The following is a 24714-nucleotide window of genomic DNA, read 5'->3' as shown; positions in this document are numbered from 1 at the left end:
AGAGAAAGTGAACTGTATTAGAGCATCCTGAGGTAAACTACTAAGAACATTTATGAAGATTATATACTCTCTATCAAGTTAAAAAACCAGTGTGAAATATTTATTTCTAATTTTAAATTAATGTGATCTACTTATTAAAGCATTGATCTCTGATTTGACACTCCAAAACAGTTACTTACTTCCATTTATGCTGTAAATATATTCAATTAGTTAAAAAAAAAAAAAATCCTTTGCATTAAATGGGGTTGCTGTAAGCATGCCTTAAATCCTAATCCGTCTCATGGATTGTGTGATTGAGTTGCTTTTCAAACTGGATATTTAATTTTTATGTTTAACTTTCACATTTTATTTCATTGACCCTGTTCTCATTCAGGCAAAAATACCACTGATTTCAGTAGAGACTGGATTGTAAGATCTGGTGAAACTGTTTTGTTGAAGCATGAATTAACTAGGCTCTTTTCTGTATATTAAAGTTGTATGGCTTGAAAAAAATTATTTTGACCAGTTTTAATTAAAATAAAAATTTATTGGCATTCTTTCCTGTTGGGTTGTCATGTGCCTATAAACTTAGGGACTCAAACTATATTAATGCAACAGATATATATATGGTATATACTTGATGTGATAATTTCTTGAATGTTAGTCAAATTTCTGTTATATTACACTGATTTTCATGTTTTTTTTCTTTACATGTGTGATTTTTATCTTTTACTTTTTTGCTGTCGTTATTTTTCAGAAAACTTAAGCAAATATAAAATACTATTTTTGTAACTTGAATATGTATTGCATGATGAATCAATCTTGTGTTTTTCCTTACTTCATTTTGTAGTTCTCGCTGATTTCCCCTTTATAATATCTGTTCATACAGTAAGGCATAGTTCTCAGTAAAACAAAAAAACAAGTTGTTGAAAGTGTCATTGTCTCGGGAAAACATCAGAAAAATAGTTAAACCTGAAAACTATTCAGTGTAATTTCAAAGTGGAATTTTAACTATTTTAATTTGGGATTTTCTCTTAAAATATGAAGGCACTTATGAACTTTAATTAAAAGTAGCATATATTTGGGGAGCCATTTCTGAGTTTTTTTTACATCTCAGACGTTTTCCGTATATTGCTCTTCACGTTGTAACTGTCTGCCCATTAGACATTTATTAACTTTTTAAAGTTCATACAGTAGCCAGAGACTGTTTTTAGAATTTGATCCATGGCCTATGGAAATCAGTAGACTTTCATCATCTTCAGTACAACTTAGATGGGAGGGTCAAATGGTAGAATTTTTAGTTTTCAAACATAGTCAAAGACCCGGTGTTTCCTCCAAATCAACAGCTGAATTGAAAAGCTAGGAAGAAGTTCAACTGATAGCATATCATAAAACTAATTCAAAGTTTCAAGGGTATTTACAAGGTACTCTGTCATGGGAGAGAATTTGCAGATGAACATATGTGTAACATTTTAACATAACATTTATTCACATACCCAATTTAAGCTGTAAATCTTCATTACTTGGTTTAAGTCTTCAGTGCACCAAGTGAAAGCTCTACTTAAACTGGGAAAGTAAAATTGTGACTACTGCACTTATTTTTTACTTCAAAATTATTACCAACATTTTAGCTTTTACCTGTTTTTCTTTTCTAAATAATGTGATCTCTACTTTTAGTAGAAATCACCAGGCACTTTATACCAAGTATTTATGTTAGCAATTTATATACTATGGTCTGATGTATGTCATGATGTAGTATTTGATAAACTATGTACTTTAGAATATAGAGAATGGATATTAAGGTTCTTGATTTCTTTGTTTTCCTTTCTAGAGGTCAACATTATCCAAGCATTCATCGTCTATGTACCGCTTTTCCTAGTTTTATATTGCCTCCTTATTTACAACTGGTTTCTAGAGTTTATCATACGTTAGACAGAAGAGGTCACAATATCTTATTTACAGCAGAGGACACGGACAATAAGGAGGAAGAACCAATGTGTTCCAAATGTATTTATTTGAAAGAGCAAGCTGAAAGGAAAAGGTATGAACTTACTTATTTTCAGTTACTATGGTTTAATTAATTTTGTAAGTTAAAGGATTATATGTTGAGAAATAACTTATGGTGTTTCAGTATTTAGTAGTTTCAAAGAGGTGGCAAAGAAAAAGATTTGAAAAAAAATTGCCTTGTTTGGTAGATGTGTTTTAAAATAATTAGAACAAGGGTACTAAAAGGCTTGTAGCTTGCTTAGACTGTAAAATGTATTATTTGCTTTTAAAATAAATTGCATTTTACAGACATATTTTAAGTTATATGTCACAACTCAGGTTATAAATATATGAAGTTTTATACTTCATTCTACTCACGAGAGGTCCCATTGAAATAACAAGAAACACTGAGCAAATAGAGTAGGCTGTGAATATAAAATTCTGCAACAGTAAAAGGTTTAAAGTACACACCCACTAGCCCTTTATCACAGAGACAATCTTACCTCAATCCTGATTCTACAAGGAACAAACATAACTTTAAGTAATGGAGTGTAGTTCTGTTGAGCTCAACACATGCACAAAGTTAAGCACATACAGAACTGGGACCCAGATAAACTTGTAGTCAGAAGTATTCATTGCATATGTAAAAGGTAGTCATGTGATAACTGCAGGATCCTGCATCTTTAATGAATGAGGAGCTGAAGTAGAACAAAATGCATAATAGTTAATTTTTCTGAGGTTGATGCAGCATGTAAAAAGAGATCTGTCAAAAAAAATTTGTTCTATAAGAAGTAGTGAGGACATGTAGATGGATTTTGCAATAAGCCTACTCAGTTTTATCATGTTATTATATTACCAATTTTTATATTTGATGGTAGTGAATTCCTAAATCTTTGGGTTTTTTTGGTGGTTTTTTTTTTTTTGGACATGTTTTGCACTAAAATATTGTGCATAGGAATGGATATGAAGCGTATTCTTTTTTCATTGCTTATTACTTTGGTTACATTTTTGCTTTTTTGTGCATTTCTAGTTTATATAGTAACATCAGAAGATTCAGAATTGGAGCCTTAATACTCCAAGTTTTCCCTGATGGTTTTTCAGACTGGCCATTTGCTACTAGTAGTTTCTGTGTATCACCGCTTCCAGAAATATAAAATTATTGCTCATAAAGTCTGTAGTGATCTAAAGAATGGTAGAGTGGTAAATAAGGATAAGGCTAGGTCAGTTTTACAGGGCAATTTGTGTAGCTTGTTAACCTGGGCTCACTTGAAAAACATGCGTTTTAGTGCAGCCAAATGCAAGGTCATAAGGATAAGAATAGAGAATTAGGGTCATCCTTTGTAGAAGGGGAGATTGCATCCTGAAAAGCAGTAACTCTGAAAGGAGCTTTACAGTCTTGAAAGATAAGCAACAGAAGATGGCTGTGTAATACTCTCTGAACTTTAAATTAAACATGTTTACCTTAAAATAAAGGAGGTGAGACCTTAGCAATAATATAGAAAAAAAGTTTTGGGATTAGAAATATTATACAGAGCTTTTCTGTTCCAAGTTAAGTGCTCTAACAACTGAGATAGTCATGTCACCACTTGTTCTGTCTCTTGGCTGCATGACTTTTGCATTCTTTTCTGCTCAACAGCTCAACTTCCTGTACTCAGAATGGTCATATAATCTAATGGTGAGTGAGGTTTGAATCCTCAGATAAGCAATGAATTTTCATTTCCTGGCCCTCTGCTTCAGTAATGAATTATCGTAGAGAGGTGGAAATCACCACTCTGGTTTTTTTTCCCTGTCTTATAAAAGAAAAAAAAAAGAATCACCTTGCCCTTCCTTGAAAGAATGGATGCATCCACCCTTAGAAGAAGGCTCTGTATTCTCGATTTGAAATGGAGGGAAAATTCTGCCTGCAGCCCCTGAAAAAAATCTAAGTTCCAGAGAGGGGCAGCAGATTTCCTGTTGGCTAAATCCGTGATTCTTCTTCCATATGAAGGTTTGTAGGAATGTTGTGCACTTAATGCACTTAACAGAGTGTTCCAAATACCATTCTAGGGGAGCAAGCACAAGTGTTGATTCTTGTATGCGATCTCTCTTTTTCTTGAATACCAGTTCTGTATTAAGACATTTTAAAAGATCATCATGTTGGTTTTACACAAGAGATGGTTTGAATATGTTACCTACATGGTATAGTTTTTGAATATGTTACCTGCATGGTATAGTTTCTGACGCAAAAGGATTTGCTAAACAAAAACATAACAGACCCAGTAGTTGAGGTTTCAGTCTAGACAAATTGAGAGTAGCTATAAGATTTCAGTGTATAGCAATGAAAGTAGGAGGTTATGAAATTATCCATTACTTACAGCCTTTAAATCAAAGCTGGATTTCTTTCTGAGGTATATCTTGAGTTTCATCCAGCAAATTGTGAGCTTGATGCAGGAGTACTGATGAAATTTTATTATCTGTATTATTTAGAAGGTTGGGTTGGGTAATCACGATGCTTCTTTTCTGACCTTAAAATGTGAATCCATAGATTACCTTATGAAAATTTTTAGTCATTGAATTCTTTTGATGTAGTCAAGATCATTCTAACCATCAAGGATGGCATTGTTTCAGTGTATACGATTAGGCCCTGATGTTTTCCTTTGGTTTTTGTGAGCTTCTGCTTCTGTCAGGAATTTGGGTAGCATATGAATATCATTCATGGCCATAACTGAAGTCTTTGCTTTTGATTCAGCAGCATTTTCTGTCTGTTGGACAGATACAGACAGAGAATATAAGGACTCAGTGAGAATAAGAACACTGATCAGCATTGTAAGCAGGGGTTTCAGCATACCAGTAACCCAGCCATTAACTGTTTTGCAGGTCATGGTGGAAGAGGATTTAAGGAAACCCTGAGAGAATAAATCGATGGCTGTAGTGAGCTTTTCTCAGGTGTGAGAGGCAACAAGAGGGTGGGCAAAAAGGTTTTCAAAAAGGAAAAAACCTCAAACTTAGGAAACTGGCGATGGAGTCAGAAGTCAGTGTTGGAGTTAGAAGTCACAAAAACAGAAGTTATCGCTTTACTGATCTAGAGAGAAAAAAGGAAAGGCTGTGAAAGCTTTGAAAGCAGAGGAGCATCTTATATTTGAATGAGCTTCTCTTTTTCTATTACTTCAAAGAATGGGATAACGTTCAAAGCAAGCAACTATGATCTTTGCAGTAGTGCTTTGAATGAATGTGAACAGAACAAGGTGATGCTTGTATAGGCTAAAGAAATGGATGCTGCAGTAAGCGAGATATGAAATTAGATACCAGACTTCAGCTTTGTAGAGAGATTAGAAAAATACTTTAATTTTAGAATGTTGTGAATGATACCTGTGTTCTGAGTCTGTGTGAATGATGGGATGCTAGTGATAGTGATGAAGAAAGTAAGTCGTGGGGAGGCCATGAAGGTTGAAAAGGGAAAGGCTCGTAAGATTCTTATCTTTCAGCGTTGCTGAACTAGCACTGGCAGCTTCACATCCCTAAGAGGAAGATCATCTGATTTTTTGTTGGTGCAGAACACAGTGACGAATCATGCTCTGATTCATTACCATGGAGAGGGAAACTGTACATGGTCTTTGACTAGAACATTACTAGAAATAGAGGAAGAAGAGAAGAGAGTAAGGGACAGAACCTCTTGAAATACTCCGGAAGTGTAAGGAATTAGATGGGAGTGGGACCAGGAGAGATGAACTGTAGAAACTGTGGGAGGATGGGATTTGAAGAAGAGGAAGGTTTGGTTTTCAAAGAAGTAGCCAACAGGTTGAGGAAATTGATAGCTACATTCCCTGGAGATGAAGAGAGTTAAAGTTTAAAAAGAAGCCCATACCAAAATTCCTTGCTGAATTTGTTTAGTCCTCGAAATCTAGAAAACGAAATTCTTTGGAGCACTGCCATCTAGTGGCACCATCCTCTACCATCCTCTTCTGTTTTTAATTTTTAAAACTCGTTGCCTTATGTGAGCCTTGAAGGTCAAAGGTGTCATTTACCTGACACTAATTTAGGTCCGTTTAAGCTGTTCACATTTCATTACTGACCTATTCCCTGCATTTAGCTAATTTCACAAATGCAAATGATCTATGTAGGGGTAAGCATGTGTCCTAGTTTCAGCTGGGATGTAGTTAACTGTCTTCCTAGCAGCTGGTACAGTGCTATGTTTTGAGTTCAGTATGCGAAGAATGTTGATAACACTGATGTTTTCAGTTGTTGCTCAGTAGCGTTTAGACTAGAGTCAAGGATTTTTCAGCTTCTCATGCCCAGCCAGCGAGAAAGCTGGAGGGGCACAAGAAGTTGGCACAGGACACAGCCAAGGCTGCTGACCCAAACTGGCCAACAGGGTATTGCATACCATGGGACATCCCATCTAGTATAGGAACTGGGGGGAGTGGGGGCGGGGAATCGCCTCTCAGGGACTAGCTGGGTGTCGGTCGGCGGGTGGTGAGCAATTGCCCTGCGCATCATTTGTATACTCCAATCCTTTTATCATTACTGCTGTCACTTTATTAGTGTTATCATTATCATTATTTGTTTTCTTCTTTTTATATTATATTAAACTGTTCTTATCTCAACCCACGAGTTTTACTTCTTTTCCCAATTTTCTCCCCCATCCCACTGGGTGGGGGGGAGTGAGTGAGCGGCTGCGTGGTGCTTAGTTGCTGGCTGGGGTTAAACCACAACAGCATGATTTCAGTGTTGTGGATAGTAAAATTCAAATGACTGTCAACTGTTTAAATAGCAATAGATCTATCTTTATTTTTTTTTACTAGTTCTGAGTTCTTCTGTGAAAGAATCTTGTTTGACTGTAACAAAGTCCCAAGAAGCCTACAGTGGTAGGGTTTTATGGTAGATCAGATCAAGAAAGCAATAATTTTCTTGCTTTAAAGTCTTGTCTTCACTATGAAAAATATCTACAGGCTTAAAAATAGATATAACTTTTCATTGATGTCTGCAAAAAACGTCTTGTGGAGCAGGATGTATCAATTTATCAAGATGTAAACTTCCCAAGGTCAGGTACAACTCTCTCCTGGGACTGACTGTATTAAGTTTATTTCATCAGATAGCAAAAATGCCTTGCTTTTGCACTCGTGTTTAATCTTGGTATACTCGGCAGGCATTAGTTATCTGAGAATTAAAAAAGCTACTTTTCTAGCCATGAAGACAAGTATTAAGCTAAATATCTTTTTATGAAAGGTATATATGGATAGTCAAACCTGTTCCTGGCAGATATCCTACAAAAAATTTAACAGGATTTGTAGCTTCATGTTATGTTTGTTAAGATTCCTTCATGCAGGAATGCCTGCATCTCCCTGAGACATTCTGATTTTACAGTTTTTTACCAGCAGATGGAAACATAACGATTATATCAGTATTATTATTACTTGGAGCTTTCCTCCATGATGCATCTCTCTTCCAGAAATGAAAAGTCTGAATGTTGTTTTGCATCAAATCACAGTTGATTACTTAGTTTTCAATTCAAGGAGTTTATACTATTTATGGCAAAAGTGCCCTAAAAGAGGGCTCTTTTTATGTTTTTCACTTAAAACACTCTTAACCGCCAAATGCTAAGGAATATTTTGATTGCTTTACCTTTTTATATCTTGTATAACTTCACTTGACATTCCTTTGTGGAGACACCCCCCTTGAAGAGTCAGAACCACCTGGGGTGGGTTGGCCCTGTCTGGATGCCAGGTGCCCACCAAAGCCTCTCTATCACTGCCCCTCCTCGGCTGGACAGGGGAGAGAAAATAGAATGAAAGGCTCGTGAGTCGAGATAAGGACAAGGAGAGATCATTGACCAATTACTATCACACGCAAAACAGGCTTGACTTGGGGAAATTAATTTATTACCAGTCAAATCAGAGTAGGATAATGAGAAATAAAACCAAATGGTAAAAACACATTCCCTTCACACCTCTCTTCTTCCCGGGCTTAACTTCACTCCTTAATTCTCTACCTGCCCCCCCCAGCAGCACAGGGGGGATGGGGAATGGGGCTTGTGGTCAGTTCATCACACGTCTCTGCCACTCCTTCCTCCTCAGGGGGAGGACTCCTCACGCTCCTCCCCTCCTCCAGCGTGGAGTCCCTCCCACGGGATACAGTCCTCCATGAACTTCTTCAATGTGGGTCCTTCCCACAGGTTGCTGTTCTTCATGAACTGCTCCAGCATGGGTCCTTTCCATGGAGTGCAGTCCTTCAGGAACAGACTGCTCCAATGTGGGTCACCTGTGGGGTCACAAGTCCTGCCAGCAAACCTGCAGCGTGGGCTCCTCTCTCCACAGATCCATGGGTCCTGCCAGGAGCCTTCTCCAGTGCAGGCTTCCCACAGGGTCACAGCCTCCTTTGGGCATCCAGCTGCTCTGGCCTGGGGTCCTCCACGGGCTGCTGGTGCATATCTGTTCCACTGTTAATCTCCCTGGGCTGCAGGGGGACAGCCTGCCTCACCATGGTCTTCCCCACGGGCTGCAGGGGAATCTCTGCTCCGGCACCTGGAGCACCTCCTCCCCCTCCTTCTTCACTGACCTTGGTGTCTGCAGGGTTGTTTTTCTCAGATATTCCCACTCCTCTCTCTCTTTGGCTGCAGTTGCGCAGTTTCCACCCGCCCCCGACCCCCCCTGCCCCAAGTATGTTATACCAGAGGCACTATTACTGTCGCTGATGGGCTTGGTCTTGGCCAGTGGTGGGTCCATCTTGGAGCCGGCTGGCATTGGCTCCATGGGACATAGGGGAAGCTTCTAGCAGCTTCTCACAGAAGTCACCCCTGTAGCCCCCCCACTACCAAAGCCTTGCCATGGAAGCCCAATTCACCACCAAATACTTAGATGTAAAGAAAAACTAGGAAGGCTAAACACTTGTCAAAAGTTAGGTTTTCAGTTCCTGTTTTTCTTCTCTTTAAGAAATAGTTTTTTTTTGTCAAAGCTTCCACTTGAAGAAAGGAACATTCCAGAAGGAGTTCAAGAACTACTCCCAGATCTATAATCTTTCTCTCTGTATGAGAACTACAGCTTCTGGGCTAGTGCTACATTTTAAGGATTCCTTTTTAACCTCCAAATGTACTTCAGAAGGCATTTTGTTTGCTAAATCAAATGGCTGGTTCTCAGTTATGTTGAGGACCCTCCCCCCCCCCCCGTTTATACAGTATTCTGATAATTTACATAGGTCTTAAAATGGAAGTACATTGCAATTAGCATAAATGAGAATCAATATAGCAGATATACGTCTGACAGTGAAATTGCAAATAACAGAAGTTACACACTTTAGTTCCATGAATGCACAGAGAAACTTCATTGTTTAGTGTTTGCAGAAAAACTACCCCAAACCTGACTAACACCAGTAGATGTCAGTGTTGACATATGCCAATGTGTTGAGAAAAGTGTGTTCCATGTAATGTGCATTTTAATTTACATACTTATATGGATACCTGAATGTATGAAATTAAGTGTTTTTTCTCGTTCTTTTGTATATACGTTACATATTTCACCATTTATTGCATTTTGTGCTTGTAATTGGTAGTATAGTAAGAATTATATAAGTGAGAACTTAATTCTTGTATTATAAAACAAGCTACAAGAAGAATAGCAAAAAATATAACTGTAACCTTCTCTCCGTTAAATAAAAAATTCATTTATAATTTTATATATAAATCCTATAAAATATCTGTTCAAGTGATAGTGTTAATAGTTGTTGCTACTAATATCTAAAATAGTTTTGCCAGCTTGGTAGTAGTAATAGATCCTTCAAATCTGAATTTCCCTTTAGAGGTGCCAGGAACAAAGAAAATAGAGGTAGAACAGTTATTACAGGATTTTTTTTTTATATATATATATATATGCACATGCATATATAAACATACTTATGAGTTACTGTGTTGTGTAAAAGTGTTCACTGTTTTTGGAAATTGAAACTGTAGATAGATAGGAAATTGGGATGTATAATTACTTCAAACTACAGCTTTCTGAAGTGAAATATTCCTTTTGTGAGGTGTTTGCCACAGGCAGATTTATTTAAAAAAAGGACAAAAAAAAAAAATCAGAATCCAATCCCCAAGTAATCACATAAGGTGCTGTTCAAAACCAGCCAGACATTCCTGGTGAAATCAGTTCTTTTTGGCATTTAAGTATATCTGAGTTTAAGCACAGCACTTGTGTGGTGTATTTGCCATGCATGAAGTTATGCATGTAATGCATTTTGTACTAATTTAGAGCTTAGTGTTATATTTTTCTTGTGACTTCTATAATACACACCATGGACCTGATCCTGAAAGTCTTCTTAAAATTATTTGGTGTGTGACTAAAAAAATTACAAGCTTGACACCAGGTTTCCATTGTATAGTATGTAATTTCAATCTTTAGTTTATAAAACAAAGTTTTATTCATAATTTATTTCTAATTTGATTTAAACTTTACCTAATTTTTTTTGTCTTTAACAACTAAGCTATTTCTGTGCTGTTATTATCTCACATAATCAGAGTAATTTATTCATCTTTTATGTTCCTGCAGAGTTTGTTATGAAGGAGTTCCTATTTCAGAGCAATTCCAGAATAATCGGACAGATGGGATTCACTTTCTTCCCCCTCATACATCAAAAAGTCTAACGGAATGCCCAAAAATTGCTGAATATTGTCTTAAAAAGCCACAACTGCAACTGTTAGGAGAGAAAGTAAGAAATAATTTTAATAAATGTGTGCTGTATATGCACAGTCCTACAAATGAAGACACAAAATCTGGGGGAAAAAAAAGTGTGTTTTTTTTTTTTTTAATTGTTATGCAACAGAAGAACAGAACACCTTGGAAATAAAGTTCTGCTGATTTTTTAACATTTGACAATATGCAATATTAAAATGTATATGGAGTTTTTCATCAATGGGGAGGTTTGTTCTGAAATCTCATGTCTCAGTTCTTAATTCCTTCTCTGAAGTAATAGAATATGCTAATGTGCTGATTAATAACAAACAAAAACACTAAAAGAGCAAACCAGGTAGTTAATTCAGGCTGTGGAGCCCTATACCTCATAGGATTTCATTATATTTGGTGGGGTTGTTTTTGACAAAACCATGGTTAGCAGAAAACAGCATTTCGTCACCTAATAGTTCAGATTCAGTACAGACATTTATAAACTGGGTTTATGTTAGTTGATAACTGCATTGTATTGGTTTTGAAGGTTTCCATTTATCCAGAAGCTTTAAAAATGTTTTGGGCTCCAGCTCCACCAAAATTCTTTGCTCCAATTTCTTCATTAAAGGAAATTTTATTTCCTACGTATGAGGTAAATATTTAAAAGTATTTTTAGTGTTCCTATCTTTTGCAGAAATATACATCTTTTTCTAACATTATATTTGTTAACTGTAACAGTTGTATTTTATGCTGCTATCTTATTAGCACTCTTGTGTTTGTGTATTGTAATCACAGTATATAAGTCATTGTACGATTTGTAATAGTATGTATTGATTAGTATTGTTTCATTTTCTGCAATAGTAAAGTTTCTGGTAGTAATTATTCTTAATTACCATGTGCTATTATGTTATCTTGCTTAATGTCTTCACATTTATGTTGAAAGATACTTTTGCATAGTTTTTCTTCTGCTATGCTATGCTGGCAGTGATTTCTACTAAAATGTAATAAAATATTTCTTATATTTAACAAAGTCCATTTTAGAAAATGCCAAAATTTTTGCGTTTTGAAATATTTTGAATGTAAAATCTCCACTGTGATTACATTATTGCGAGAGATGAGCCATTCATGTAAAAGAGCATGCCTATTGTGTGCCTGTATTTGTAGCACTCTGCACCTTCATATGGTAAAGGTTACAGACAAACTAGCATTTCATGACCAGTTCACACTCCTGTGCAAGAGATAAAGCACACTTATGCATGGACTAATTGATAGCAGGAATAGACCTGATATAGTTCCCCATCTCCTAGCCTTACAATGACCAAATTGAGAGCTGTGGTTATTACTGTATGGACTACTGCGACCTGACATAAATTACCAAAGCTAAAGATAAAAACTTTAGAGAACCAGGTAGCAATAATCGGTTTCCTCAGGTCTCTGCCCCTTTTGCACCATGTAATTCTTGATCACATTAAAGAATGTGTTCCATCAGAAGCCTAGGATAAATGGCTTCTGTGATGTTGGTCTTGCTCATCATTACTCTTTAGCTCAAATATGTTATAGGCTTTATTTATCTGTTACTATGTTTTCTATAGCTGACTAAAATAATAGTATTGCACATACTCAAATATGCAAATATATTAATATTTCAGAGCAATGCTATTGAGGATGTTGTATTTGAAGGCTTTTTCACTGATCATGATGAAGAGTTAGAAGCTGAGCAAGATGATCATGATTTCTATGATTATGGGCTGGTGTGTATTATGATACAATTTTTTTTAACGTAGTACTGAAAAATAAGATTAGCAAAACAATTCATAGTTTGAAGATCTAGTCATAAGACGAAACATTTCTATGTAGTTGACTTCTAGAAACAATTTTATGTTAGGTATGGTATTTGTTCATTTTTTAATAGTTAGAAAATGCTAAATCTCACTTTCTGAAATTTGAAACTGTGCTTGGAAGGAGTCATTGCATATTTTAAAGACGCTTCTTATTTTGCATTATTATAGCACTAGGTGATGATTTAGGGGCGGGCCTGTGATTATAAATAACAGGTTTTGAGTAATATGACATATCTCAATGAAGCGGCTTACGGGATGTTCCACTATGCCCAGACATCTAAAAAGCTGCAAGAGTCAAGAAGCAGAATAGGGGTAAAGAGATGTTTCCAAGTGTGTGATTTTTTTTTAATCTAGAATTTCTGTGAATGTAATATTAAAGGATAGGCAAACAATTCTATGCAGGTGATTTGCAAGTGAAAGATTTAAGTGTGGCTCTAAGTTGCAGTGTGGGTCTTTCCAGTTACAGAATGTTCATTGGAAAGACCTCTCTATACAGGCAGTAAATTAACAAGGTGTTCAACAGTATGGCATATTCACAGTGTGTTCTGGGATTGGAGCATCTACAGCACTGGACCATCTATGTCCACTGACTGCTTGCTCTTTAGCATTAATTTATATGAGCATGTTGAATGTGTCTCAGAATTTTGGACATCTGGCAGTGGAATGGTCTTAAGATATCCAGAAATCCAGGGAAATGCAGTCCTCACTTCACTCTGGCAAAGGTGGGGTTGGTTTTTTTTTGTGAAAATACAGATTTGTTTGGACATTAGCTCTATTTTCATCAATCCCTGCTTTTAAAAGCAGAATGTATCTGAAAGCTTTATTCATATTAGGCTCAGACTATTTCAGACTTATTTTGCTTTTTGTTTTATCTATAGACAAAAAGTTTACTGAGAAGATGCCAATCCTTGCCTGACTTTTCTGACAGTGAGAGCTCAGAGGTATTATATTATTTTATATTTACTTGTATTTGTTCCTGAACTGTGATTTTGTGGAAGAAATTCTTCCACTGAACTGAATTGAACTTAATATTTTCCTACTAAATGCAAAAGTGAGAGTCTCAGAGGTCTTTTTCAGGTGGATTGGTTACATTAAATAGGATAACGTAGCTCTGCAGTGAGAACCCCTGTTAACTTTACAGGCATTTGGATAGAGATAAGTGTGACTACTCTGTACTCTAGCTAACCTGAAATGAGTGGGACAACATATCTGAGTAAAGATTTGCAGTATTAGGTCCTTGGATTTCAGATGTATCAGGGCATCAATGTTGTCAAGTTTCCAATCTGTAAAGTGCTATGTACTTTTATGGCTATTGACGTTATGTTAGCTGTTTCACAAAATACATAAAGCAGCATGTTCAATAAGTAATGAGTTGTGCTGATAATAGAAATGAATTTTCCATCTGTTCATCTCAGACCACTTTCAGAGTACTACCACCACTACCACAGGCAGAGATGTGCAATAGTCAAGCCACCTGAACCACAATCGTGCAGTGAACCTGACCTATACTGGATTGATTTTGGGACTGATTCACTTCAACGCTACTGGCATGGCTAGTTTCACTTTAGTGCAATTCTCAAGCAATATTGTCCACCTATATTAGCAGGAATACGTGTAACAGTAAAAGAATTTATCTGGTGATTTAGGTGTTTTACATAAACCATGTAAATTTTACAGCTATGCAAAGAAGACCTTGGTAGCATTATACAAGTAATATTTTATTAACAAATTTGATATTGAGTAAGAATTTGAGGAGTATGTATTTATTTAAAACTTCTATATAGTCCATAAAGACCTGCTTAAAATGTTGTGACCATGTTGTTTTAAAGACGGACATGAAGCATGGCAGCAGTTTGTATGCAATGACAAATACAATTATGAGTTAAACACCAGATTTGCAACTTGAACTAAGCATTGATGTTTGATTTTTAAAATACTAGTTTCATGTTCAAATAGAAGTAGTCTTGTTGAATTCAGCTAGCCATCCTTTAGCAAAACTATGCATAGTTCATGAAAAGAATTTATCAAGTAACAATTCAATATTTATGCAATTTGCAATCAAACTATTTGATTTGGTGATGACAGCTAATGATGGATACATGTAGTGATAAATGATAGCTTTACATTGAGTTAGCTTTTAAATAAATCAGTATGAAGCTTAGATTTTAAAAAAAATATAATTTTCCTAAACAAAAGTGGCACACTTGTGACATTATTTTTTTTTATCTTTTCAAAACTCCACAGGGTATAATGCATTACCACAAGGCTGATGCAGGGTCTTTCTAATGAATATACAAATTAAATAATTCTTAGCAGATGTCTGTAACCAAGCATTGAAAAAGTGCTTCTTTGAGTCTAATTAAAAATTATTCAACATTTTTAAATGCTTCATTTATTTTTTCATTTATTTTATTTATTACTAACAAGTGTTTCTCTCTGTAAATTTCAGGCAGTAGACATGAAATTGCATTTTATTTTCTTTGGCAAAGATGTGTTATGCCTAGTATTATAGTGCAAGTTAGTGAACTGGAATTAACAGAAAGACTAAGAAGCAATACATTTGTTATTGCAGATAGTATTTGCTTAGTAATTAATAACAATTAAACACCAGAGGATAATAGTTATTCTTTTGGTTTTGATTTCATCAGGCAATTCAGGGATGGGGGCACAAGGTATGAGGGTGCATAATTCCATTCAGATATTAACTGTGTTTCCATGTAATACAGTTGTATTTCCAAACATTATACAGAGTCCTCCTGTCTTTTCTTCTGAGTTCATGAATATGTCTCAGTTCATCTTTTTGTAAATGTCACCACCAGTGACATACGTTTTTGATTTTAAAATTTAACTTTCCTACAAGGACTAGGGGTATTTAATTCAAATTTCTTGTGATACTTTTTAGAGAAGATTGATTTTAGCCCTTCATGAGCTTCAAATAACTTTGGATTAATATTTCAGATCTCTTTGCTTTGACATATATCCTGAGATATGCAGATCTTTTTTCCCATTAAATACTATAATTTTTTTCAGCAGTATAGTCCCTATGTTGCTCTTTTTTTTCTTTACAATTTTATACAAAATAAAATCCAGTCTGTTACAACTAAGGAAATGTGATATATAAATCTTATTTCAAATGAACATCTAAATAAATTGTTTCCTTTTTTTAACAGACAAGTTTGATTAAAAGATCAGTCTCAGCTCTGGAGATGACTGCTTTCAAAGATGAAACTACATTAAATATGTCAGCTAATTTCAAAACCAGCATGAAAGAGTTGAAAGTTATGAAGCAACGGATAGCTGAGTCAGAGGCTGAGACAGAGATCGGGAAAAGGTCCCCTACCAAGCATCTGTTGAATGAAATCTGTGACGATCCTCAGTCAATGCAGACAGACATGCCAGGAGAAAAAACGCCTGCTTTGACTGGACAAGAGGATAATGAGAATGACATTGTTCTTGTGGAGCGATCTCAAAAGGCTGGGATTAAATACACTGTTTTCCCAAGAAGAAAGAAAACAAAGAAATCAAAGAAAATAATAAACCCTAGAAAATTAGAAGCTGTGATTAAGAAATTAAGTCAACCCCCAAAAATTCTTAAAAGGTTTTCTTTAATTAGCGTATTGCCTTTTTAAAGAATGTTTTTTAATTTGTAGCTGTATTATCTAATGATGGGTTTTATCTTTTTTTTAATATTAAATATTGCTCTGAAATTAAGTAATAATAATTTAGTTATTTAGGAATAATATTTTTTTTTTTAATGCAAAGAAAAAATACTTACTGCTCAGGTATCTTTAGAACATTTAGTATATATTATACTTTAAATGGAAATGGTGTTGCTTCATGCAACAACAGAAAAAGTTTTATCTAAGTATAAATGCATGATTAAATTGTCAAGCTTCTGAAAGACAAGTGGAAAATTCTAAGTTCTTAGGAAACCAAAATGCTAGGCTGGACTAACCTCCTTTGTACCATGAAATTTGTAGATTACATCAAACAAGTAGTTTGCTCTTTACCTTTTGTTTTCGTGTATCACTCTAAATATTTTCCTAGTGAATGTTTAATATTTACATACTTCAGATATGGGATACCTTAGAAAATATTCAAGTATTTAAAAAAAAAAGAAAAGAAATTCATGTTCTTGCTAGATTTTTGATATTTCTTAAATACTTATGCTTGAAGTGTGACCTGCAAAAAAACCTCAAATGTTGTCTATTTTTGTGTACAGTCATATGTGTCCACATTGTACTTACACTGATGCTCAGGCCTGGTCCTTCAGGCCAGCTTTCCATTCAGCTGCTTCTTTTTTCAGCTTTTAGGCACCTTTCAGTAGGTTTATTCTTAAGAAAATCAAAGATACTTAAATGGTGTGAAATACTTTTCTAGTGAGCTGTGACTAAGGGAGAAGGTGTCCTCTTTCCAAAGTCTTGTTTTAGACTGGGGTACTGTATGTTCTTTGCTGTCTAAGGCTTTGATACCAGTTTTGCTAAACCAAGGAGATTTCATCTTTGTACTATTTTGCATGTCTCTCATGCATGGACCTGCTACATTTTTTATTTAATTTCCTTTTTTTCCTGGTAGGATCCTTATGTACAAAATATTATAAATATTAGGTACACAGTATTATAAATATATATATATGTATAAAATATTTTGTCTGTATTCCCTTCTGGTATTCTCTCTGTGTTAGCAAGGCTAGTATTGTTTGTGATAAAGATTTAGTGTTTCTGTTAAAGTCTTCAGTTTCTTTCACTTTGATATCTCAGAGCAGATGTTGATACTGAACATTTGTGAAGGTTCTCATCTTGGAAGCTACGAATTTTCCCAGATTATAATTTTGGAAATGTCCTTGTAAATTCAAGTGCTTGCTTTCACTTCTGGGTGGTGCTTCTGCTTATATTCTCATGGCCTCTTCCTAATATCATTGGGATCTATCATTGATATATTCATCCATCTAGGATTTATCATCATTTAGCCAGGCTGATAACTGTCCACTATGAAATATCATCCTTTCTTAGGTTTAGTATTGTCCTCGTAAACCTAAATTAGAAGCTTTTGGAGGAAATAAGCATGCAACTGCAAATAAGTGCTGAACATTCTGGGGACATGAATGATTCAGAACAATTCTGCTTACCTGCGGCTTCAGTAATGGTTTTTGATAAATGGCTGATAAGTTAAAATATTATCATTAACAAGAGAGCTAACAACAGGTTTTTGAATAGTTGTTGACTGGCAGATTGCAATTTTATATCATTAGTATATCTGGGAAACTTTAGTTAATTGTTAATATATTTTTCCTTAGGTCTGTGTCTCTGGGAAGGCTTTCTATTCGTGATAAATTCAGTACCAAGGTGTCTTCAGCAATCAAACAATATCAGAGCCCCAGCATCCCTTGTTTGTTAGATTTTGAAAAGTTTGCAAAAGTGAGGGGTGGAATTCCAGAAGAAACTTCTGCTCGCATGTGGGTCAGTGGAATATGGAACTGCTGGTTTGATGAAACTTTCCCTCCTAGTGGGACTGCTTCTGAGGAGAAGGATACTGAATTACTAAAAGGAACGGAGATGGTGGACTTTCAGGAAGCAAATGTACAAATAGAACTAGTTGACTCAATACAGCCTGTTCTTCTTGAAGGAGCAACAGTTAGTATTGAAGATTTAGAAAAAGAAGTAAGAAGACTGTCTGAGCTAATAGAAAAGGAAGAGCATCCTTCAGCTTTTCACTACTGCAGGCGTGGAGCAATACAAAGAAAGTTAGGCAAGTTAAAGTCAGCTATGGATGATTTGGATAAAGTAAGTTTAATGCCAAGTTTTACTTCTATCAAGCACTTTTTTTTTTTTAAATTGAGTTTCTGAGTCCTTCAACAGGTGAAGAACTAGAAGCAGGAGAGCTGATAACTAGCTGAATGCTGCCACCTTTTACCTCTGTATGATAGCATGATCCAAGTTTAGTCCCACAAGAATGAAGGCTCTTAATAAACTGTGTTTATTTACCCCAGTATTCTCCAAGCACCATAATGTTTCTTTGGAGACCCTTGCTCAGGATACAACAGTCCTAAATAGAGCTGTAGGTAGGATAGACAAAAAGGACAGAAAGTCTTTTGCTTCAAGTTTTGTTGCTGGCAAAGCTGACAAATATTTTTTTAATATCTGCAAAAGCATAGTAAGCAAATAAATTTGAAAGTTGTTTATTTCCTGTTTAAACTATCATTTGACAATAAGATTTTATACAATACTACTAGTGTTTTTCTATGTATGCTTATTTTTTCAACACTTTTAAGTTCCCTTTATAGTGCTACAAACCTGCCATTACTTCCACCCAATACCCTGCACAACTGGAAAGAAACAACCAAAACAATAAAAATGTTGCTGAAAAAAACAGAAATAAAAAGAAGGTTTTTAAAGTCTAGAATTTAAGCTTGGAAGCTGTAAAAGCTTTCAAAGGCATTCTTTAAGCAAAGGTATAGTTCTGTATGTTTGTGAAACCTGGGTAGAGAAGTTATGTGTTGTACTTTCGGTATAGTATTTTCATTGTCATTTAACATTTTTATTACACACAGCTAGTCATAAGCAGATTGGGACCCCAAAGTACTTCATCCTATATATAATGTTGTAGAGCAAAAGGTGTGCTTCTTTCCTTAACCAACATCTCGGCTTTTAACATAGCATTTGGTGTTTGGAGAGGCAGTCCTCAGCAGCTGCTTTGGGGTTCAGAATCCTTGTACTGGAATGCTTGATAATGCAAGATTTAACCAGATCTTTCATGTTGATATTACTCTGTGGGAGTTATTACTGCTCGGGAACTAACTGGGCATTGTTTGGTGAGTGGTGAGCAATTGCATTATGCTTCGCTTGTTTTGTATATTCCAATCCTTTTATTATTATTGTCATTTTATTATTGTTATTACTATCATTATTATTTTCTTCCTTTCAGTCCTATTAAACTGTTCTTATCTCAACCCATGAGTTTTACCTTTTTCCTTCCAATTCTTTCCCCCATCCCACTGGGCGGGGGGGAGTGAGTGAGCAGCTGCATGGTGCTTAGTTGCTGGCTGGGGTTAAACCACCACACTTTCAAATAGAAGAATTCTGATTTCTAGAAATAGTTCAGATAACTATTTTAAAGAAATCATCAAGCATGATAATATCCCAGCTGATTAATATTTTGTGCTGAATATTCTGGTAGCTTGGACTCTGATTCTGCATATGCGTAAGTACATGATTCTTTTAAAGAAACAAGTGACATTAGTAAAATTTTTCAGATTTTTAGGTTAAATTAAAGTTTGTCAGTCTAGGAATTTTCTTAAAAAATAGTAATAACAATTTCAGTGCAAAAATTTTCTCATTTCCTATGTACTGTTGTTAGCACATTTGACAAGTTCCTTCTGCAATATAAAAAAAATATTTACTTATTTTGTTTATAGGCTATAAGCCTAGAACCACTGCTGCTTGATGCTTACTGGCATAGACATTTGATTTACCTCTTTCAAGACAGAATTTCTGCTGCTTTTGATGACCTGAATTTTATAACTAAATGGAGCAAAAATAAAGCAGGTAAGTAACTACTGAAGTGTAACTTAAGAGTTAATTTTTCATAGTGTTTTTTCTCTAGTTGCCTTTGGCCTTAGTTCTGCAAATGTTTTTGTATGTCTTTAACCTTGTCAGTTGTTTTATGCATGTTATATAAAGCAGACATGAATCTTCAAAGGCTTGGAACATAAGTTGGGTTTCTAAGGCAAAAAAAAGTACTTAATTTTAGTGTGTTTTTAAAAAATGCAAAAAAAAGAAAAAGGGAAGACTGATGGAAATTGTATCCATTGATTTAATGGGGAAAGCTGATAACAAGCCTGTAATGGAGACAGTGTGCTGTTGTGCATCAGGTCAGCCCAGTTCTTCCATACTCTTTAAAGTGGGAAGGAGGAGCTTAAAAGGGGAAGATCCCACCTGGTTGACAGAGCAGACCCTGCAGGTCAGGGGAAGTGCTTCCCAGGTTGTGATGCTGCACCTCCAATACTTTGTCCAGTTTTGGAACCCCTGGTATGAGAGAGACAAGCTGTAGAGAGTCCATTAGAAATCCATTAAGATGGTCAGTGGTCTGGAGCCTAAGTTCTATAAGGAAAGGCTGAGGGAGATGAGTTACTTAGCCGGGAGAAGGTAAGGCTAAGAGGGAAATCTGTTCTCAGCTACATAATTCATGGTAACAGAGAAGACAGAGTCAGACTCTTCAGAGAGATGCACAGCAAAACAGGAGGCAATGGTCATAGGTTGCAACAAAGGAAATTTTGATTGGACATGGACTTGGAAGAAACCTTCCCCCCACCCCCCTTCTTCCTCTACCTTTTTTTTTTTTTTTTTTTGATGCTGAGCATGACGTTATACGGTATGGAATATCCCTTTGGCCTACTTAGGTCAGCTGTCTCAGCTGTGTCCTCTCCCATCTTCTTGCCCACCCCCAGCTTACTTGCTGGGGAGAGGGCAGAGTGGGGGAAAAAGAAAAAGAAAGCCTTGCTACTGTGCAAGCTTTGTTCAGCAAGAGCTAAAACATTATTGTGTCATCAACACTATTTTAGTCACAAATCTGGAACACAGCACCCTATGGGTGGTTATAAAGAAAGGTAACTCTATCCTGACCAGACCCAATATAGCGGGATAAATATTGTGTGGGCCCATTTAAACTAAATCTCTTTATATTTGTTTGTGGTCAACACTAAATGGCTTGATGGGCCATTTCTACAGAGCTCTACAGAGAGCAAAGATTTTTAGTACCCATGAATCTAGCAAGAGCTATCAGTTTACAGCTGCATGGGCTCCACGATTGAGTACACAGCTATAGCTCTAAACTTCTGAGTTCTGTTGCTCAGATTAAAGCAGGACTTCTTTTTATTTTGTTTTATAATCTACTGTTCTATTTCTACTGCTTGTGTTAATTACCCTGTAAAGAAGAAATTACTTATTGTTCTGGACTGCTGAATAGTGCCTTTTATATTTTGGGTGGTTGTTTCAGATACATACCTGTCAATGGCTGAAATTTACAGGAAACAAGGTGATAATACATTGGCAATCATCAATTATAGCTCTGCAATACAATGCAGCCCTACAGATGATGACATTTATTTTAGGAGAGCTGAGTTGTATTTTGAGGAAAATCAATTGTTATTGGCCATGGATGATTATGCCAAAGTAAGTTCACTTTTTGTGTTGTTACAATAATGTAGTAACTTTGTGTAGCCTTAGTAAAAGTAAACTGTATTTGGATATATCTGGTAAGTAGGTTGAAGAACAGATATCCTTTCAAATAAATGATGTTTAAAAAAAATCAGTGCTATGGAAATAAATAAGTAATTTCTGTTACTCCTGCCAGCTAATTCAATAAATTACTGAATGTCTACAAATTATCAGCCATTAATAAGCTTGCATCACTACTTTTTTATTTCACTTTACAGTTAATGGAAATGACAATAGACATTAAAGGACAAAGGCATAAAAAAAGAAAATCTGAGAATAAAATAATATATTATTTTTATGCTTGGTTAAGACTTCTAGTCATTAGAAATAAGAAGGAGGAGGAGTAACATAATGTACTATTTTTCATTATAATTTTTCATTATAGTGTTTTCAGTGTAACCCTAAAAGAACAGATGCACTTATGAAACATGGAATACACTTCTTTCACCGTTCAGTTTTGCCTACAGCTATTCAGGATTTTACAGCTGTGATCAAGGAAGACCCCAGCAATGCTCAGGCAAGGTAGAATATATAGTTTGACAAAAGTATTTGAATTTTAAGTGGATTATTAAAAGAATATAAATATGTAAAAGACTGAATATGCATTAAACAATAATAAAGCACTTGCATTTCTGAAGAGTGTCTAATAGAAATAGAATAAGACTTCTAGGCCATGATATTCATTGGGGAATCTTTGTATTGCTTTTAATGACTTTGGATTAGTCCCTAGACCTTAATTTAACTAGGCACAGAACCATGTGCTTAGATCTCACTGGAGTAATGCAAATATAGAGTAAGTTGGACTTAAGCACATGCATATGTGCTTTGCTCTAAAGAACTGGATTTAAATACATGCTCAAAGTGAAGAATGTCCTTAAGGATTACATAGTTCTATGCCTAATTTCCATTGGTTGCCTTGACACTTTTAGTTTTAGCATTATGCTGAATTAATGTTTTCTGTGAAAAAAAATTGGAACTATTGATGAGAAGCATCTTTATTTTTGAATTATAACAATGATTTTGAGGTTTGACTTACAAAGACCAACAAAAAAAATTATATGATTTCCCTACTAGAAAATGTGAGTTCTACTTAATACCATTCCTGCAAAGATTTACATTCTTTTTATACTCTATTCTGGATTCATGAAAATAGAGGTAAAATAAAGATAAAAGCAGATATTCAGTGCCAGATTATGATACCAGAATTTAGGTGTCAGCTTGCTGTATCCATGGGATGTAGGTGTCTAAGCAGCCATTATCACCAAGGAGTCTAATCAATACAGTTAGTAGACTTTAGGTAGACTGAATATAGACTCTTCTATAAGGCCTGGAGATCTGTTCAGCTAAACAGAGAGTAAGTGTATATTTTTAGATGAACTGAACTGGTCTCATCTCCTTGGATTGTACTGACTAGATCTCTGTCAACTGTAGTGGAAAGTCAGACACCTAACATATGTTGCAGACATCTACAAATTGACACCTAAGTTCAGATGTCTTATTCTGGAACTGATCCCCATCCAAACTGAATAGAAGTGGCTAGGGGAGCATTCCCCTATGTGTATCTTCTACCTGTCAGCATGTTTCCTTCATCACAGGGAACCACAGCATCATGCAAAGCTTTCTTATGACATTAGGTTCCTGTGCTACTAAAGTAATTTACAGATGTTCCTTAAGACTCTGACTTTGAAATAAAATCTTGAAGCAACATAAAGCTGCATTTGGCTTCCTGAAATCCACTAGTTCATTGAGGCTTACATGTTGATGTGTGGGCTCTGTGAATAGTCCTAGTGAGTATAAGTGCCTTGTGTTTGTGTTAAGCACGTGATTTAAATTCTTGAGGAATTGACTTTACTGTGTTAGATTGAAAAAGGATTAGTATATATTTTGCATGATAACTCTACATAGAAGTGGGATGTGGCATAAGACCTGCTTAATATGTGAAAGCTATCTTCAGTAATACAAAAAGATAAGTTTTATATATTACATTTTGCATTGATAAAATAATTTGACAGCCATTGCTGTCTATTCACACTTTTTCACCTGTACTTGTGATTTATCTTGTTTAAATATATTGCTAGCTTCCTGAATTTGAGGGATGAATAGTGTAAAATAGTAGGATCTGATTTTGTTAACTTGTCTGTTTGAAAGAAATATTGAAGAATAGAATGGATGTTTTCAGAAAGCTTTAATAGTAATGAGGGGAGGTTTTTTTTTTCTTTTAAATCAGATTTAACAAAATCTGATATTTCCCATACAGGAACTGCTGCATGAATAGACTATGGAACTTGGAGAGTTCCATTCAACTCTGTGATGTCCAAAGCTGATACAGAGTTCTATTATATTGAACTTGGTTTATGCAAGTGCAGTGATCTGCCTATACAGTATAGATTACCAGGCTTTGTTACTTCAGACTTGCTTTATTAAATTCAGAAATAAAATTGAATGTTTATTCTATATTTCTACAGTTTTTTCCTGAATAATTACTTGAAGGTAGCATGACAAAAACAGTGGAAGAACTCTTGATATTAAGTTGACTCAACCTGTTAATATTACAAATAATAGTCTATGACTTCACATTGTGACTTCATTCTGTAGGTATAATTTTCTAAGGGAAATTATATTTAAAGAGAAACTTTCTTCCTTATTAGGCTATATCGAGGAAGAGCATATGCTAAGCAGCAACAGTACAGAAATGCAATACAGGACTTAGCAGCAGCGGTTCATCTAGACCCTTCTTGTTGGTTAGCATTCTACTATAGAGGTTGCATACTACGACAAATTGATCCAAAAAAAGCTGTGCAGGACTTCAGTGTTTCTGGTATTGTTTGTTTCTTTTAATGGTGTGTATGCTTATCATTAAAAAGAATGACAATTCACTAGTAATTACTGTACTGCAATGTAACACAGGTATTTCATGTTGCAAACATTAAAATGTATGGTTGTCATTCAGTGTTTGGTAATAACTTGCTCTTTGTCATTTCTATTAAGTTTGCTCTTAGACATTGTGGTAGGTTGACCCTGGCTGGGTGCCAGGTGCCCACCAAAGCTGCTCTATCACTCCCCCTTCTC

At 35.4% G+C, this 24714-nt stretch overlaps 1 protein-coding gene across 1 annotated transcript in view; it reads left to right on the top strand.

Moving 5' to 3' along the window:
* TTC6 (tetratricopeptide repeat domain 6) overlaps nt 1-24714 on the top strand; it is a 66914-nt gene that overhangs the window by 15142 nt on the left and 27058 nt on the right. Inside the window, exons 6-17 of the mRNA XM_069784724.1 lie at nt 1811-2020; nt 10476-10635; nt 11137-11241; nt 12239-12340; nt 13309-13371; nt 15601-16044; nt 17006-17037; nt 17727-18213; nt 19845-19974; nt 21425-21600; nt 22031-22167; nt 24294-24463. Coding sequence (XP_069640825.1) covers nt 1811-2020; nt 10476-10635; nt 11137-11241; nt 12239-12340; nt 13309-13371; nt 15601-16044; nt 17006-17037; nt 17727-18213; nt 19845-19974; nt 21425-21600; nt 22031-22167; nt 24294-24463 — 2216 coding nt within the window. The remainder of the gene's footprint in view (nt 1-1810; nt 2021-10475; nt 10636-11136; nt 11242-12238; nt 12341-13308; nt 13372-15600; nt 16045-17005; nt 17038-17726; nt 18214-19844; nt 19975-21424; nt 21601-22030; nt 22168-24293; nt 24464-24714) is intronic.

This window comes from Haliaeetus albicilla, chromosome 5 (assembly GCF_947461875.1).
Source record: "Haliaeetus albicilla chromosome 5, bHalAlb1.1, whole genome shotgun sequence".
Taxonomy (NCBI): Eukaryota; Metazoa; Chordata; class Aves; order Accipitriformes; family Accipitridae; genus Haliaeetus; species Haliaeetus albicilla.
This window is presented reverse-complemented; position numbering and strand designations above follow the sequence as displayed.